General features: G+C 48.1%; 1 protein-coding gene across 2 annotated transcripts in view; it reads left to right on the top strand.

Annotated features, from left to right (window-relative positions):
- SYNE3 (spectrin repeat containing nuclear envelope family member 3) overlaps positions 1 to 18,695 on the top strand; it is a 378,235-nt gene that overhangs the window by 280,720 nt on the left and 78,820 nt on the right. For both annotated transcript variants that reach the window (XM_069208251.1, XM_069208252.1), the window contains exon 14: positions 3,319 to 3,491. In XM_069208251.1, the coding sequence (XP_069064352.1) occupies positions 3,319 to 3,491 (173 nt within the window). The remainder of the gene's footprint in view (positions 1 to 3,318; positions 3,492 to 18,695) is intronic.

Here is an 18,695-nt window from a genome sequence, read left to right as displayed (position 1 = left end):
TACTGTGTTGTCTTCTGGGAGTACCACTCTGGGTTGGAGGATGCAGAGCTCCAGAGAGAGGGGCAGGGGGATGGAAGCCTTGCCCTTGACTCCTGCCCAGCATATGGATACAGGCCCACCAGTGCAGGATGTCATCCCTGCACTGGTGGGAGAACTGTACTGGACTGCTTCTACCAACACCCTGACAATTATGGACGCTGGGGGGAGGGTACAGGGCCTCAGAGGAGATCTCTATTGTCAGGCTGCCATCCCTGACCTGGTGGTAGGGAGAGTGGGCAAAGGGTGCATGGCACCTGGGGCTACTGCCCCCAACTCGCCAAAGTCACAGTGATTAGAGAGCCCTGAAAGGCCTAGGGCCTGGCTCTCATCACTGACAGCTGTCAGTGATCATTGTTGTTTGCTGTCCTGGGGGGGCAGTAATCACACCCCAGAGGTGGAGTGGGCCACACCGCTGTGTTAGTCATGGGAGGGGGTACTGTCTGCCCACTGGTCTACATCTATGAGTGAAGTAAAGTTAGGAGTCTGCACCGATGGTATCCGCAGGTGAGGAGAGGGGTCCCCCCTGGCTTGGCTTAGTGTGCCCTGAGAGTATGGACAGGGGGTCTAGCTGGGTTCAGAAACGTGGTAGAACAGGAACGTACCCCTGCTGTTGCTGCAAGGTTAGATGTTCTATCACCCCAATCAGGGAAGTCCATCAAGGTACTGATTGGTCTCCCCTGGCTTGAGGCTTGTGGGGTCTGTGTTGTTCCTGGCCCTTTTTGCAGTTTCATCCCCACACTTTTTCCTTGTTTCTCCTATTTGTTTATGGCCTCTTTTTGTTGTTTCTAGGTCTCTGGGCACTTTACCACTGCTGCCCAGTGCTAAAGTGCAAGTGCTCTCTCTAAATTGGATTGGTAATTGCTTTATCCGTGATCGGCATATCTGATTTACCAGTACGTCCCTAGTAAAGTGCACTATGTGTGCCCAGGGCCCGTAAGCCAAATGCTACTAGTGGGCCTGTGGCACTGATTGTTCCACCCACATGAGTAGTCCTGAAAACAGGTCACAATCCTGCCATTGCAGTGTCTGTGTGTGCAGTTGTAAACTGCCATGACGACCTGCAAGTGTACTAACTTGATAGACCCAAACCTTCCCTTTTAATACATGTAAGGCACCCCTAAGGTATTCCCAAAGTAGCCCCATTGGGAGGGTGCCGTTTATTTAAAAGGTAGGACATGTACTGGTGTGTTTTACATGGCATGATACTGAAATACTGCCAAATTTGGTTTCACTAATGCAAGGCCTATCTCTCCCGTAGGTTAACTTGGGGGTTGCCTTGAAATATATTATAAGTGTGATGTCCCATTTCGAGCAGATACAGATGTCGAGTTTGGGCTCTCTGAACTCCCAATTTAAAAATACATCTTTTAGTGAAGGCGTTTTTTAATTGCCTGTTTGAAAATGCCACTTTTAAAAAGTGGGCATTTTCTTGCTTACCCATTCAGTGCCTCTGCCTGGCTGTGGAATACACGACTCGGTCAGGATGACAGCTGGGCTGGTTGTTAATTCACTCTGGACAGTCACCCAAAGGGAGCTGAGGTATGCCCTGCCTATTCTGATGGGTCTTCCTGAGCTATAGAGTGGTGGGAGGAGCTGACACTTGCATCTGAATAGGGCTGTGTCTGTCCTCACATAATGCAGTCTCCGACCCCCTAGAATGTGTCTGAGACCAGGGCAGAAAAGGCAAGGTCTTGTGCTCTACAAAGTCTTTCCTTTGAAGTTTGCCTACTTTAAAGGCAGGAATGAGTATAAGTGTTGAACCCAAAACCCCAGACTTTTAGAACACTTCTGGCTCAAGAGGAGACTGCCAAGGAGAAGAGCTGTTAGGAGGAGTACTGCCTCTTTGCTGTGCATGATTTGCTGGCTTGGCCTGCAGTTGCTGCTTCTGCTTTGGAGAGGACAAAGACTGGACTTTGCTTTGTATCCTGCTTGTGAAGTTTCTCTAAGGGCATGGACTGGGCTTGCCTCCTGTTGTGAAGTCTCAGGGACATCAAAGACTCCATCTGCCAGTGCTTGGGCTCCTCTGCTGGGCGTCCTGGCATTCCAGGTGGTGCCAAATCCAGAACCTGGGGCCATGGAAATGGAAGCTGGTAACCTGAGTAAAAATCTACGCACTGGAGCTGCTTTCAGAAAAATTGATGCATCGCCTCCACTGTGGCTGAAAAATCTATGCAGTGCCTGTCTTGTGGCTGCAAAATCGATGCATCGCCTGCTTCAGCGCAGATCCATTGTTGGCGTGCGTCTGCATTTTCCACACATCGTCTCTGGGCGTCAAATCTTCAACATCACCGCATGGAGCTGAGGCTGCACGTCTGAAATTGACGCATCATTCTCCTGCAGGGAAAGAATCGATGCATTGCCTACCTGGCGGGGAAAGAATCGTCCAACTGCCTCAGTTGCGAGTAAGGAATAAATGCATTGCTTGCTTTTCCGATGCATCATGCCTCCTGTGGCTTTATTTTGAACGCATACCAGGTACTTTGTGCTAAAAAAACGCAACCATTGACTTTTATGGATTAAGACTCTTTCAACTTAGAACAGTGATATATTTAATTATGTATGTTGGATTTTTGTTGTTTTTGTCTTGTTTTAATTAGATAATTATTGGCTATTTTTCTAAACTGGTGTGGTGTCCATTTGTAGCGTTTCCACTGTGTTACTGCATATGGTTACAAATGCCTAAAACATTGCCTCTGAGATAAGCCAGACTGTTTGTGCCAAGCTACCAAGGGAGTCAGCAGGGGTTATCTTAGGTGTGTGACTCCCTTACACGACTAGAGTGAGGTTCCCTACTTGGACAGGGTGTAAACTGACTGCCAACTAGAGAACCCATTTCTAACAGTATTCCTGGTGTGTATTCATGAATGTTAATTCATGGTGAGATGAGGTTTGAGCTCACTAACAACAGATAATCATGTGAGTATCACATGACAGAAATTGCCCAGAATGCACAATCCTCATATATTACTCAGGTGGTTCTTGAGCCATAGTCTACTCTCTTTTCTGTCTCTAGTTGGTTCGTTGTCATTGAGCCTGCACTTTTTCCAGAGGGCTGACAAAATAGTTTCAGGCTTTATTTATTTTGTTTGGAATAGCAAAAAATGTATCACTCTTGAAATGCAAAATGTTAACAATACGAAATTGACATTTAACACCATCATCAGACTCACCTAGGGCTTCCAGCTCTCCTATACCATAGACTTCTGTATTCTTTTCATTATAATTATTTATCCTGTGTGTTCATTAATTTGAGTGGCATTCTGAACATTTGTGTTTTAGGGATTCCTTGATGGATTCCCAGAGAAAGAGGTTCAACTGCATCATTTGGAAAATCAAGGTCACAGGGTGATGGAGAACTCATCTGTTGAGGGGTCGGATCACATTGCATCAGAATTGAAACAGTTAAATACTTACTGGGATTCGTTGTTGCAGCTAGCTAGAACCCTGGCAAGGTAAACTTTTACGTCAATGGCTAATATTCATACACATGCAAAAATTGATGAGTCCTAGTGTATACAGAATTAATGACATGAGCGTGAATGACAGGATTGTTAACCTTTAGGGGGATCTGGTGACAACATAAACCATTAAACCAAAGTCTTTTATGGTCACCTGAAATGTAAGATGTTATTAAAGATATGGATTTCCTAACAACCTTTCTAATGTTCACACTTTATGGCTACATGTTGGTTAAGTGTGGCATAAGAAAACTATGATTTTGTTGCAACACAGGAAAGTATTTAATTTTGTCATATATTATTTGATATCATCTTTCACTTGACAGTGTCAGTTTCAGTTCTGTGGGTGCAGTGTTATTTCTTTTGATATGTGTTATTTTTTCATTATCATGTTTGATTAAGCTTTGCCGCCTATTTTGATGAATATTATGATATAATGGACAGTTGATTTGTGCAGTGCGTTATGGCTTCCATCATGAGGCCTCAGGCTTCGGTTTGTGTAGGTAACTATAACTGGCCAACTTTGGAAGGTTTTCTCTTCATTTCTTAACTTCACTTGAACAGTGAATTTTAGGGGAATTTCTGAGCTTTAAAAAAAAAATATATGTTAATGTGTTATAAGCAGAAGAAAGCATAACTAACCATTAACTGCATTTTTAAAGAGAATAAGGACGAGAACCATACTCCGTTGCACTGTTAGTAAGTTGGTTTTTTCACACCAACAATAAACAGATAAGGGAGATCTGTTTCGAGATGTTCTTGTCAAGGAAGTCTTTGTTGGGGAAGATGTATATAAGATATATTTAATTTATATGTTGAGATTGTAATGCAAATCCATGGCTACGGAATTTCAACAGTGCTGACAACATTTCATCCCTTGGACTGTCAATACCAATCAATTTGACCAGTGAGGCTATAATAACATAGGTGGTCATTACAACCCTGGTGGACGGTGTTAAAGCGGCGGTAAAACCGCCAACAGGCCGGCAGTAAAAAAATTGCAATTACGACTGTGGCGAAAACCGCCAACAAAGACAGCCACTTTAACACTCCGACCGCCACGGGGGTACAAACAAACAGCGCGGTGGTCACCGCCAACAGACAGGCGCGAGACAATGTACCGCCCACACTATTATGACAGGCCAATCCGCCACCTTTTCCGGGGCAGATTCACCGCGGATAAAAACTCGGCGGAAACAGGAATTTCGAAGGGAAAACGCTCACCTCTACACACTCCACGAGGAAGAAGTACACCATGGACCCGGAACTCCAAATTCTCCCTGCGATACTCTTCCTGCTCCTCTACCAGGAGCACGAACGCCGGCGGCGAAGACCACGGTGAGTACTGCACCTATGACACAGGGGAGAGAGGAGGCAAAAAACAGGGACACACAACACCCCCACCCTCACCCACTACAACGCACACAAATTCATATCAATACATCACAGTAACACCCCCCAAACCCCCCAGAAGAATGCAAAGACAATAGAAAATTAGTTTAACCATTGTAATATATTAAAAACAAGTAGGCAGAAATAGATATATACACCATGTACAAAATAAATACCAAGCATAGTAGTCCAGGTAGTGCACTAAGATAGTCCGTGGAACACTGGGACCACACGGTATGGGCGAGGCCCACACAAGATCCCCGACCATGACGGAGAGAACACTGCAGGGGCATCAGAGAGCAACTAAACAGGCACCTCAGGGGGAGGGAAAGTGGGGGCACCTCAGCCGGATGAGTGCACAATGCCAAATCCACGAGGCGGCCACATGCCCACTGTTCCATCCTGGGGAGTGCAAAGCCACAGTCTCTCAAGTCTCACAAGTGGGTGGTCTGACCACTGTTCAGTCCTGGGGAGTGCAAAGCCACAGTCTCTCAAGTCTCACAAGTGGGTGGTCTGACCACTGTTCAATCCTGGGGAGTGCAAAGCCACAGTCTCTCAAGTCTATACAGTGGGTGGGCTGCCCACTATTCAATCCTGGGGAGTGCAAAGCCACAGTCTCTCAAGTCTCTACAGTGGGTGGTCTACCCACTGTTCAATCCTGGGGAGTGCAAAGCCACAGTCTCTCAAGTCTATACAGTGGGTGGGCTGCCCACTGTTCAATCCTGGGGAGTGCAAAGCCACAGTCTCTCAAGTCTCTACAGTGGGTGGTCTGCCCTCTGTTCAATCCTGGGGACTGCAAAGCCACAGTCCCTCAAGTGGATGTCAGTCTCCACTGGTTCTGGAGGGGGCATGGTGCCCAGAGTGCTTCATCCTGTTAAGGACAGAGGTAGTGGATGTCAGTCTCCACTGGTTCTGGAGGGGGCATGGTGCCCAGAGTGCTTCATCCTGTTAAGGACAGAGGTAGTGGATGTCAGTCTCCACTGGTTCTGGAGGGGGCATGGTGCCCAGAGTGCATCATTCACCCCGTGACGGACTCAGTTGCGTCAGTGCCCCTGCCGCTCATGGGCTAGCAGTGCTTCAGATGGCGGTGCCCTGTTCAGCGGTGCTTCAGATGGCGGTGCCCTGTTCAGCGGTACTTCAGACGGCGGTGCCCTGTTCAGCGGTGCTTCAGATAGTGGTCTCCATTGCAGGGTCTCAGCTGCTGGCGGTCCTTCATGGCCCAACGGGCCTTTTGCTGGCGGTGGCCTCCTGGGCAGCTGGGCTTGTGCTGGCGGTGGCCTCCTGGGCAGCTGGGCTTGTGCTGGTGGTAGCCTCCTGGGCAGCTGGGCTGGTGCTGGCGGTGGCCTCCTGGGCAGCTGGGCTTGTGCTGGCGGTGGCCTCCTGGGCAGCTGGGCTTGTGCTGGCGGTGGCCTCCTGGGCAGCTGGGCTGGTGCTGGCCTCCTGGGAAGCGGGGATGATGGCCGCCTTCTCCGCCGTGCTGCTCTTCCCAGACTTTCTGGGTTTCTTGTGGCCCTTCCCTACCTTGGAAGGTGTCACAGCTGACTCCACACTCCCAACGGGACCCCTGGGAGCGGCTTTGGTGGCTGGAGTCTTCACCCTCTCCCGCCGGGCACTGGCCAACTTCTGATGCTTCACAGGTGGGGGACTGTCTGTGCTGTGGCTCCGTGCCACACTGGCTGCCCTGGTGGCCGGTGCACTCCCGATTCCGGTGACTACAGGCACCACTGGTCCCGGAGAGGTTGTGGCTGAGGTGCTAGTTCGGGACCTATGAGACAGACGGGGTGGGGGAGGTGTGGGAAAGAGGTCAAGGTTGGACAGTAAAAGTTTTTTGGACACACTGGGACGGGTAGCTTGAGGGGGTTTGGGAGTGGAGGAAGAGGTGGTGGTTGTAGGAGGTGTACGTTTGGTGACTTTGGGTGAAGGTGCATGCGCTGGAGGCTGTCGTGAGGTGGATGGCTGTTGGGTGGGTGTGTGCCTGCGTTTGTGTATCTTGGGAGGGGGCGTCACAGGCACACTGGGAGAGGACACAGGGGATGTGTGAATGGTAGTGGGGGTGGTGACTGCACGTGAGCGGGGTGTGCTGGTGGGTGTGCTGGAGAGGGACGTAGTTGCTGTAGAGGTAGTGCATGCAGGTGTGAGTCTAGATGAGACTGGGAGGGAGGAGGGAGACGAGGAGGAGGGGGACACAGTGGAGGCAGTGGATGTTGGTGTGTCTGCATGTATGTGATGCTTGTGTGAGTGCCTGTGGGATGTGTGGTGCTTATGTTTGCCTGAGCTTCCCTTGGGTGTTGACGTGTGTGCATGTTGGTCTGTAGGTGTGCTTGGGATAGGCTGAGGTGCAGTGGATTGGGTCAGGGTGAAGGAAGTTGGAGGGGGGAGGCTAGAGACGGGGCCAATGGCTGCCATCAGTGCTGAGGCCAGAGTCTGAAAAGATCGGTGAAGGGCCGCCTGACCAGAATGAATACCCTCCAGGAATGCATTGGTTTGTTGCAACTGCCTCTCTACACCCTGGATGGCATTCAAAATGGTAGACTGCCCAACAGTGAGGGACCTGAGGAGGTCAATGGCCTCCTCACTGAGGGCAGCAGGGGTGACTGGGGCAGGGGCTGAGGTGCCTGGGGCGAAGGTGATGCCCAGCCTCCTGGGTGAGCGGGCACGGGGCAAAGGCTGAGGGGCTGCTGGGAGGGCGGTGCTGGTAGGGGTGGTGGCGTCTGTACCTGTAGATGCGGGGGGCACAGATGTTGCTGCCACCACAAGGGAGCTCCCATCACAGGGTGAGTCTGTGTCGCTGGTGTCAGCTCCTGTCCCCGCCGTGGAGCTCCCCTCGCCGTCCGTCCCACTGGTGAATTAAGACTCCGTAGTGTCGCCCTCCAGGGCCATATGGGATGCAGCTCCCTCGTGCTCCGTTGCCACTGCTCCTCCGCCTGATGATGCTAATGCACGCAAGAACAGGGGGACCACAAAAAGGGGAGGGAACGACAGAAGAAAGACATGTTGAGTGCATGCATTACCGCTACCGTTGGCGGACACGACAAACACAGAAGCCCCCTGCACTACGCCGCGCTCTTGGGCTCCACTGTTCAGTTCCTGGGAAATGGCCCACAGGGCTATGGACGACATCTGCACACATAGATGACAGAGGGGCATGACTAGCTGTACTTGCCACTCTACAGAGGTGGGCTAGGGTGCCACATGGCCTGACATACGGAGGGGCCTTGCCTTTGGAACTCGCCCTGGCCTAGGGAAACCCACAGCCCTCCTCCCCCACCCAGACACCTCCACTGCATGCAAAGTCAGCAGAATGAGAGTGTACTCACCACCTTGTGGCTGCTGTGATACCCTCAAGCACCCATCCAACTCCGGGTAGGCCACCGCCAGGATCCTGAACATCAGGGGGGGTCATGGTGCGACGGGCACACCTCCCACGTTGGTAGGCCATCCTCAGCTGAGCCTCTGCCGTCTTCTTGCTCCAGCGGCGAATGTCCTCCCATCTTTTCTGGCAGTGGGTGCTCCGTCTGTGATAGACCCCCAGGGTCCGGACGTCCTTGGCGATGGCACGGCAAATATCTTTCCTTTTGGTGGGCGCTGACCTACATGAAATGTACAGGGCAAAAAGAGAAGTTATTACCAACTTCACCGTCAAACCTTGCCATTTGGCACATGCATTCACCGTCTTTCATGCACGCAGTACTCTCCCCCCTTCCTTCTTACATCCAGCCCTCTCCACACAGGGATAGCCCATACAGCATGCTTCCAGTGTACTTACCTGGTCTTGAGGACCGTAGAGTAGCGTGTACTGGGGGAGGACCCCATCCACGAGTTTCTCCAACTCCTCCGTGCTGAAGGCAGGGGCCCTTTCCCCAGACACTAGAGCCATTGTCTCTTCCAGACCGAGGTCACAGCAGCACTTGCAGTGTAGGTCCTCTCCTGATAGAAAATGGCGGTCACGTCAGTGGCGGTGCGTACAGGGGCCCACATGGCTTCATTTCCAATTGCGTCACTCATACCTAGGCCTAGACTCAACACACATAAAGGCCACCTTTTGTGTATGATAGGTGTTCTGTGTAAACTGTGGGTACGTACCTCTGAGTTGTTTGACTCTGTGCTCGCTGTTGTCCTTCATAGGCACCGTCCGCTGGGACATGTGAGGAGATGGCGGCACCCTCCGGTGTACCGACCGCTGGTGGACCTGTTGACAATGGAGGAGCGACATTTGATTATCACATACATGCTTGACCGTGCCACAATCCAGGAACTATGTACCCAGTTGGAGCCAGACCTGATGTCAGCAATCCGCCATCCCACAGGAATCCCCCCTCAAGTGCAGGTGCTGTCAGTGCTCCATTTCCTTGCAAGTGGTTCCTTTCAGACAACAGTGGCCATGGCATCAGGGATGCCCCAGCCTATGTTGTCCAACGTATTGTCCAGAGTGTTTTCTGCCCTTCTGAAACACATGCGGAGGTACATTGTTTTCACTCAGGTGGAGGATTTGTCTACAGTGAAAGGGGATTTCTATGCCCTGGGACACATCCCCAACATCATAGGTGCCATTGATGGGACACATGTGGCTTTGGTACCCCCCCACAGAAGTGAACAGGTGTACAGAAACCGGAAGAGTTTTCATTCTATGAATGTACAGATGGTATATTTGGCAGACCAGTACATCTCCCATGTGAATGCCAAGTTCCCTGGCTCAGTGCATGATGCCTACATTCTGCGGAATAGCAGCATCGCTTATGTGATGGGTCAACTCCAGAGGCACCGTACGTGGCTATTAGGTGAGCACCTGGAAGCAAGTCAGTGAGAATGGTTGTCTGGGTTCGGGGATAACCCTCCAGGTTACTGCGTGTCTAACAGTTGTCCCTCACCATTTGCAGGTGACTCTGGTTACCCCAACCTGTCATGGCTTCTGACCCCAGTGAGGAATCCCAGGACAAGGGCAGAGGAATGCTACAATGAGGCCCATGGGCGAACTAGGAGGGTGATCGAGCGGACCTTCGGCCTCCTGAAGGCCAGGTTCAGGTGCCTCCATATGACAGGTGGATCCCTATTCCACTCACCAAAGAAGGTGTGCCAGATCATCGTGGCCTGCTGTGTGCTTCATAACTTGGCTTTGCGACAACAGGTGCCTTTTCTGCAGGAGGATGGTCCAGATGGCGGTGTTGTTGCAGCTGTGGAGCCTGTGGACAGTGAAGACGAGGAAGCAGGGGAAGAAGACAATGACAACAGGGACTCAGTGATCCAGCAATATTTCCAGTGAGACACAGGTAAGAATACAAACCTGCCTACTACATGTACTTTAACACTACTACCTCTCTACTGTGTGTCGTTTTCACCCAATGTATGGTCACTGAGTTGTCACTTTCCCTTACGATTTCACAGATGTGGGTCCCATTGTGTGACATCTGCTAGATTCCTCATGGACTAGAGCTGTGTGACATAGGTATGTTGACATTAAACTTGAAAGAGCATTTTGTCACTGTAATTGCTAATACACTATTTCGAAATCACAGACAGACTCCAGATTGTTTTGTGCTTTAAGTGTGTTTATTTAAGTGCTCAATATTGGAGGGGGTAGTGAAATGGTGAGGGGTGATGGCGGAGGAATGTCCATGGCAGAGTCCAGTCTATTAGTCTCACAGGTGCATTGCCCATATGGGCATAGGAAGTGGAGCTGGGGCAGTTTCAGTATGGACAGGGCGACAAAGTGGGACAGTAGGATGACAATCAGGGTGGTCTCATTTCTTGGCGGGGGTCTTGGCATCGTTCTCTGTCTTTGTCCTGGATCTCAGGGACCGTTTGCGGGATGGTTCTCCCTCTGCAGGGGTTGGGGTGCTGGTGTGGTGGTCCTGTGGCGGTGCCTCCTGTCCACTAGCGCCGGCGGAGGTGGTGGGCAGTTCATCGTCCATGCTAGTGTCAGGGGCCCCTTGTAGTGCCACAGTGTCCCTCCTGGTGTTGAGTACTTCCTTCAGCACCCCTACGATGGTGCCAGGGTGGAGCTGATGGTTCTGAGTTCCTCCCTGAAGCCCATATACTGTTCCTCCTGCAGGTACTGGGTCTCCTGAAACTTGGCCAGTACCGTTGCCATCGTCTCCTGGGAGTGGTGGTAGGCTCCCATGATGGAGGAGAGGGCCTCGTGGAGAGTGGGTTCCCTTGGCCTGTCCGCCCCCTGTCGCACAGCAGCCCTCCCAGTTCCCCTGTGTTCCTGGGCATCCGTCCCCTGGACTGTGTGCCCACTACCACTGCCCCCAGGTCCCTGTTGTTATTCAGGTGGTGGGTTATCCTGGGTTCCCTGTAGTGGTGGACACACAGCTGATTGACGTGTCCTGGGGATGGAGGTGTGGGCCCGCTGGGTGGGTGCTGTGCTGGTGTTTCCAGAGGGTGGAAGGTCTGTAGTGGCCTGTGACTGGGTGATGGGAACCGACCGTCCCGAGGTCCCCGATGTGCCGGGCTGGTCATCTAGATCCAGTTGGACAGAGGTGCTGTCATCATTGTGGGCCTCTTCTGTTGGTGGTGTGGACATGTGTGGACCCTCCTGTCCGGTGACATTGGGTAGCGGTCCTGCAGGGGTATAAAAGGATGGTTATTACATCTGTGTGTGTCATGGTGTGCAATGGGTGGGTGACCGTGTACCCCAGTGCTTGCATTCCTGTGTGAGACCTTGTGTGAGGATGGTTTAGGGGGTTGTATGGGTATGTGCAGTGGGCATGCTTTAGTGATGGGTGTCTATGCTTTGTTGTTACATGCAGGGCTTGATGTTGGGATGGGTGGTTTGTGATATTGGAACATATGTGAGGAGTTGGGGTGCTGGGGGTGAGGGGTATGTGATAGCATGCAGGTAGGGTGGGGGTTGTAATATTAAGATTTGACTTACCAGAGTCCATTCCTCCACCTACCCCTGCAAGGCCCTCAGGATGCAGAATCGCCAAGACCTGCTCCTCCCATGTTGTTAGTTGTGGGTGAGGAGGTGGGGGGTCCACCGCTAGTCCGCTGAACCACCAGGTTGTGCCTTGAGACCACGGAACGCACCTTCCCCCGTAGGTCGTTCCACCTCTTCCTGATGTCCTCTCGATTTCTTGGGTGCTGTCCCACTGCGTTGACCCTGTCCACTATTCTTCGCTATAGCTCCATCTTCCTTGCAATGGAGGTGTGCTGCACCTGTGATCCGAATAGCTGTGGCTCTACCCGGACGATTTCCTCCACCATGACCCTAAGCTCCTCCGCCGAGAACCTGGGGTGTCTTTGCCGTGCCATGGGGTGGTGTAGGTGATGTGTGGGGTGGAGTGTGTGGTGATATGTGTGCTGATATGTAGTGGTGTGTTGTGTGAGGTGCGTGGAAGTTCTGTGGTTGATGGTGTTGTGTGCCTGTGGTTGCTATTGTTCTTGCTGGTGCTCTCTCTCTGGCCTTCTTTTGGAATTTTTTGTCGTGGGGGTTTGTGGGTGATGTGGGTGTGTGTTTTATAGTGGTGTGGGTGTGTGGGAGTGGTGTGTGTATGTGTATCAGGTGTGTGTATTTGGAATTGTCCAATGTGGTTGTGTTTTGTAGGAGTGTGTGTATTTTGAGCGCAGCGGTGTGTACCGCCAATGGAATACCGCGGCTGAAAGACCGCTGCGTGGATTCGTGTGTCGTGATAGTGTGGGCGTATTTCTGTTGCCGTGACGGTGGAGGTTTTGTTTTCGCCAGTTTATCACTGACCTTTGGTGTGGCGGACTTGTGTGGGTGTCTGAATTTTGGCGGATTCTGAAATGTGGGTCATAATAGCTGTGGCGGAAATCCGCGGCCGCGGCGGTGTGTTGGTGGTCTTCTGCACGGCAGTAAGCGGCTTTTACCGCCAATGTTGTAATGACCGCCATAGTCTTTTGCTAGATATAAAAGCAACACATTGTAGAACAGAATACTGTTACCTGCCACCATGTAAGTGGCTCGTTCCTGCCCTTTCAGGGATTTTGGACCAAGTGTTCCTAATTTTGAAAAGGGGATACTCTCCCTTTCTAAAAATGCTCTCTTCCAAAAAATCCATATGTGTTGGGATGTGTACTTCGGGCGCCTCTGCGCAACAGGACAAAGGGAATGTGGAATGGGCGAATAAAGAATGTTGGTGTGTTTTTGAGTGTTACAGGTCAGTTGTAACGAGGTGGCTGAAGCGGGAGGACGGAGGTCGAAGCTGTTATTCGGTGACTGAAAAATAAAACAACATTTCACCAAACTCCGGTGTGCGACTGCAGTACCTTTCAGTGGCGACGAGGGTCGAAGTATCGACTACATGTGAAGGATCCTTCAGCAACGTGAAGAATTCTTCTCAGCTTCTTCTTCTGTTGGTGTTACCTCTTCATTTACAAAGGCATCTTTAAAGTGGAACCGCTCCCCGCCGTTGACGTGCCTCTCATCTTCAAAGTGGAACTGCTTCCCGCTGTTGACGTGCCTCAGGGAGAGAGTAGCATTTCAAGAAACTCTCTCCCACCCCTATGTAAGTACTTCATCGCGCGTCATCGCACGGCTAGTGCGCGCGTATACTGGCAACCATATTACTGTATGCCTGGGACAGCGTGTCACGGTGACACGCACACCTTCAGTGGCCATTTTGAAGTCACTGCGTGAGGAAAAACTAGACCGCGCATCTTCAATCGGCCACATCATGTAAACTACAGCGCGTCACGGTGGCATGCACACCTTGCTTTTCAAAATTTTCAAAGCACATCTACATACGGGAGAGTGCATTTACTGGAACTTTACTGGAATTGTGTTGCGTGTCAAGGTGATACGCACACCTTTCCTGAACTTAAGCACTATTGGTGATATTTCCACAGAATTTTTCACCATATTGATATATTTCAATAGGAATTGCGTGTCCACGGTGATACGCACATCACAAAAAAAAAAAAAAAACGAAGAAGAAAAGAGAGGCACTTAAGTGAACATATTTTGTTAACTTTTACCGGACGAGTTCATCTTGTTATTTTAATATATCCTTGTGTGGCACACGTTGTCAGTTAGTTGAGTGAAAATTTCAGTCCGTATCGTCACGTTCACATTTTTGTTTTAGGTTTTGGGTGCACATTTCATTTTCATTGTTGTATTTAAACGCTGTGGTAATTGCATCACTAATGCAGCAATCTATTTCTCCGCCACCTCCTTTTGTTCCCAATCCGGCCTCTCCTGACGCATATTGGGAACAATGGAAAGAGGCATATGAGGCATATTTAGACGCTCTTGAGCGTGAAACTTTCACCCACAAGAGAAAATATGCAATTTTAAGGCATTGCCTTGGTAACGAAGGGCGGAACATTTTAAAATCTATACCTAAAGTAACTGTATTAACTATTGAAGGTGAAGGTGACGGGGTTGAAGATGAGTATGTTACTGCTATTAAGTCTCTGGATGTAAGATTTAAAAGTGCAGAAACGTCACTCTAGAAAGACACAAATTTTACAAAAGAGACCAAGCCTAAGGAGAATCTGCGTCCAGTTACGTTGGAGCTTTTAGACTCTTGGCAGTTTCGTGTGAGTATAAAGAAGAAATGATAAAGGATCAGCTAGTAGAAAAAAATTACAACAAGAAAGTACAGGAGGCCTTATTATCTATGCCAAATTTTACTTTACAAAAGGCATTGGAGATTGCCACCAGAATAGAAAGCACTGTTTCCTTCATGGAACAAATGTCAGTCTCAGACAACAGGAATCAACCCCCATGATCAGATGTATTTGCTGTAAAATCTAAATTCAAAAAAGGTAACAAGAAGAGTGAGAGTACTTTACAATCTACCGGAGGAAAAACTGAGAAAAAACTGAGAAACCTTTAGAATGTTACAGATGTGGCAGCACTTCCCATTTAGGCAATGCTAAATATTGTCCGGCTGTTGATAAAATGTGTGCCAAGTGTTACAAAAAAGGTCATTTTGCGAGAGTGTGCAAATGAAATAAGGTTAATAATGCTGAATGAGCTAATTCCAACCGGGTCAACAGCGTGGTTACTAATAATTGCATTTCTTCCAGTAGCGATGAGGGGGAAATATTTATGGTGCAAGGGAACAAGATAAAGAATTCTTACAAGAAAAGACCGTTTTGTTCGGTAGAAATAAATGGTGTTCAAGTCCAGAAGATGGCCGATTCTGGGTCACCATTCACACTTTTGAGTGAGAATAAGTGGAACGATTTGTTTAAAGGTCATAAAGGTCAATGTCATAAGAGCAACCTTGTACGTAGCTAAAGATGATGCATGCTTTTTAGGTTGGTTTGATCAAGGTAAATTAGAATTAATACTGGATCCGAATAATCCGGAACAAGTTATACTGAAAAATGAGTTCATGCAAGTGTCTACTGTCATGAGCGATAAATGGGAAGCGCGTTATCCTGAAATTTTTAAAGGTGATGTGGGTCTATTCAAAGGATTCGCTCATAAAATTAAAATTAATAAGAATGCCCAACCTAAAGTTCATAAGGTACGGAAAGTTCCCTTCACCTTGAGAGATGATTTTAAGAAAGACCTGGATAATTTGTGTTCTCAAGATATAATAGAACCAATTGAGTCTTCTGACTGGGTAGCACCTGTAGTCCTGGCTCGCAAATCTAATGGTCTGTTACAAATGTGTGTCGATTTACGTGACCTTAATGATCAGATTTGGGTGGGCCAATTTCCCTTACCGAACATATCAGAAATGCTATCTTCTATTAAAGGTGCTACGGTATTTTCTTTGCTCGACATGATGTTGGCATACCACCAAATTAGTCTACACACTAATTCTAGACATTACACAGCCTTTTATTACACCTTCTTTTTCAGTTTAAACGCATGCCATTTGGGTTGGCGTCTGCATCCGCAGTCTTTCAGAGAGCAGTATAAAGTATGTTTAAGGAGCTGAGAGGTGTGAAAGCTTTCCAGGACGACATTTTGGTTTACGGGAAGGATGTGCAGGAAGAGATGAGAGATTGGGTTGTGTATTAAACACGTTGAAATTGAAAGGCGTAACCTTAAGTCCTACTAAATATCGTTTTGGAGTATCAGCTGTCAACTACTTAGGTTTTGAATTGTCGGCTGATGGCATCAAACCCAAAGGAAGTTTAGTGAAAGCCATTCAAGATTTTGGGTGCCCAGAAAACAAGGATCAATCGAGGTCTTTCATGGGTTTAGTAGAGTTTTATGCCCGATTTGTACCAAATTGTTCAGAAAAAATGTATAATTTAAGGAATCTCCTAAGGAAGAATGTTAAGTTTGTGTGGGATGAATGCTGTAACTGTGAGTTTGAACTTATTAAACGTGAAATAGCTCAGGCAATTCCCCTGAAACCATTTGACACCAGGGATCATACCATCATCATGACTGATGCTAGCCAAAAAGGGTTGGGAGCAGTGTTATTGCAAAGAAGGGACAACAAGGAAGAAGTGGTCGCGTTCGCATCAAGGAGTCTGAAGGGTGCCGAAGCGACGTATTCGGTTATTGAACATGAGGCCTTAGCATGCTGGTGGGGTATTAATCACTTTAAACAATTTGTGTGGGGCTCAAGATTCACTGTGAGAACAGATCACAACCCATTGGTTCAATTGTTCACAGCCAAGGGGGCTAAGAAAGCCACTCCTAGGATTGCTAAGTGGCAATATAGATTGTGAGAACACAATTTTAAAATGGAGTATGTACCTGGTATAAAATGTTTTGGCTGATTGCCTGTCTAGATTGCCTGACACTGATCCTTTAGAAGACTCTTCTTCCGATAGTGGCCTTAAGGATGATGATGGTGATATCGTTGTATGCTCAGTTAATGAACAATTGGATGGTGCGTTGAGTGAACAGGAATGGAGGGAAGCTTGTGAAGAAGATCATGATATGAAATCGGTCATGAATGCGGTGGTCTCGGGTGGTCACAATGGTCCTCTGAAAGTAAACTAAGGAATAAGTATAAACATGTCTTCGACGAGTTGTCAGTTATTAGGGGTTTATTATTTAGGTCCAAGCAGATAGTTGTGCCAAGTGGTATGAGGAATAAAGTTTTATGTTTGGCACATGAAGGTCACATCGGGATGCGAGCTATGAAGAGGCGGATAAGAGAAGGTTTTTGGTGGCGTTGGGTCGATAAGTGTATAGAACATTTTGTAAGAGATTGTATATATTGTGCCACCAGTGACAAGTCCCAAGTTACTGTACCAACCCCGATAGAAGCAGTGCGTGTGCCAGACAAATCGTGGAGTAAACTTGCAATTGATATCATTGGGCCAATGAAGTTGTCTAACGGGATCCTAGAATATGGGTTGGTACTGATTGATTATTACAGCAGATGGCCTGAAGTGAAATTTGTGAAGATCCCTGACTCAAGCAATGTGATTCAATGGTTGGAAGGTATTTTCGCTAGAGAGGGCATTCCTAATGAAATTTTGACCGATAATGGTCCTCAATTTACTTCTGAGCAATTTGAAAAGTTTCTGCAGTTTTTAGGCATCAAACACTCAAAAACCTTGTTGTACCATCCAAGGAGTAATGGCCTTGTGGAGAGGTTCAACAGGGTCCTAAAGGACAACATTCAGTTGTCTAAGGCGAGTGGACTACATTACAAGTCTGAATTGGCAAAAGTGTTGTGGGCAGTGCGCACCACGAATAACTCTGATGCACATGTTTCACTGTTTTTTCTATTACGTGGTCGCATTCCGTCCTCAAAACTATCCAGAGAATGGATGGGTCATTTTAGTGTACCATGGTACAAAGTTGATAGCGTGGTGGAGAAACGTGTGACTGCTCAACAGAGATATACGTCAAATTCACAGAAGACGTGTAACCACAAGAGTGAGTGGAAGGAAGGCGATTTGGTGAGAGTGAAGTTGCCAAGAGCCATGATTAAGGGTACATCTAAATTCAGTGGTTGGAAGAGAATAATTCAGGTGGCTGACTGCAGTACCTTTCAATATGCATGCATCATCCTTTAGCAGGAAGGCCTAAATATAAATAAGGGCACTAATATCAGACACTCGTGTCATCTCAAAAATAGGCATAGTTCACAATGGTTTGTTTGTGTAGTAGAGAAATGCAATCTGTTGAAGCAAGCATCCTTAGGAGACCAAACCAATTTCTTAAATTGGGCAGCTGTCAGTTCCATGCTAACCCTTCAAGAACCATTAACCTAATAGGCTCTAATATTCTTCCAAGCTCCCATCTCTCACACTGTTAAGATCGTATGCTGTTCTTCCTTAAGAAGAACTACCAATGTGCCTAAGCTAATCTGAACCACCTAGGTTTGCAACTACAGAGGCAAATATAGCCATATCCAACTTGGACCAGAAAGGCACCTATAACGTATCTATGTACCCCTCCAATTTATCAGAAGTGTTGACACGCTTCAAAATCCAGACCTCATGTCCATGTGCTAACTAGAATTAAGATTTGTTGCAACGAGCTGTGGTGATGGAGTTAGTGACATATAAAAGAGCATTTTCTCTTCAATGAAGATACTAGAACTAGGACCAGAAAAGCAATGTGGTATTACTGATGAGGCAGCTAAGGATCCTACTGAACAGTATTCATAGGAAGATGTTGGGTGTGTTCTTTTTCAGTAACTGTTATACCACAGCTGATTTAAATCATTCAGGGTTCTCCAGCCTTTCTTTCAATAGGAACTGCTTGTGTTCAAAGTAAATCATCCCGAGCTACTAATGATATTAATGTTGAAATAGTGACCACATCAGACAAGAATACATTAGTAGCCACCATATAAGAGTTTGCTAGAAGTGATCATCTCATTGCATCCAGTAGGAGCTGCCAGCAGTAAGGTAAATAAAAAAAAAAGCTTTGTCAATTTGGAATGGCTTTATGATATATACCAGCTG

Source organism: Pleurodeles waltl, chromosome 9, assembly GCF_031143425.1.
Source record: "Pleurodeles waltl isolate 20211129_DDA chromosome 9, aPleWal1.hap1.20221129, whole genome shotgun sequence".
In the NCBI taxonomy this organism is placed as follows: Eukaryota; Metazoa; Chordata; class Amphibia; order Caudata; family Salamandridae; genus Pleurodeles; species Pleurodeles waltl.
The sequence above is the reverse complement of the archived record's forward strand: the minus strand, read 5'-3'. Positions and strand labels throughout refer to the sequence as shown.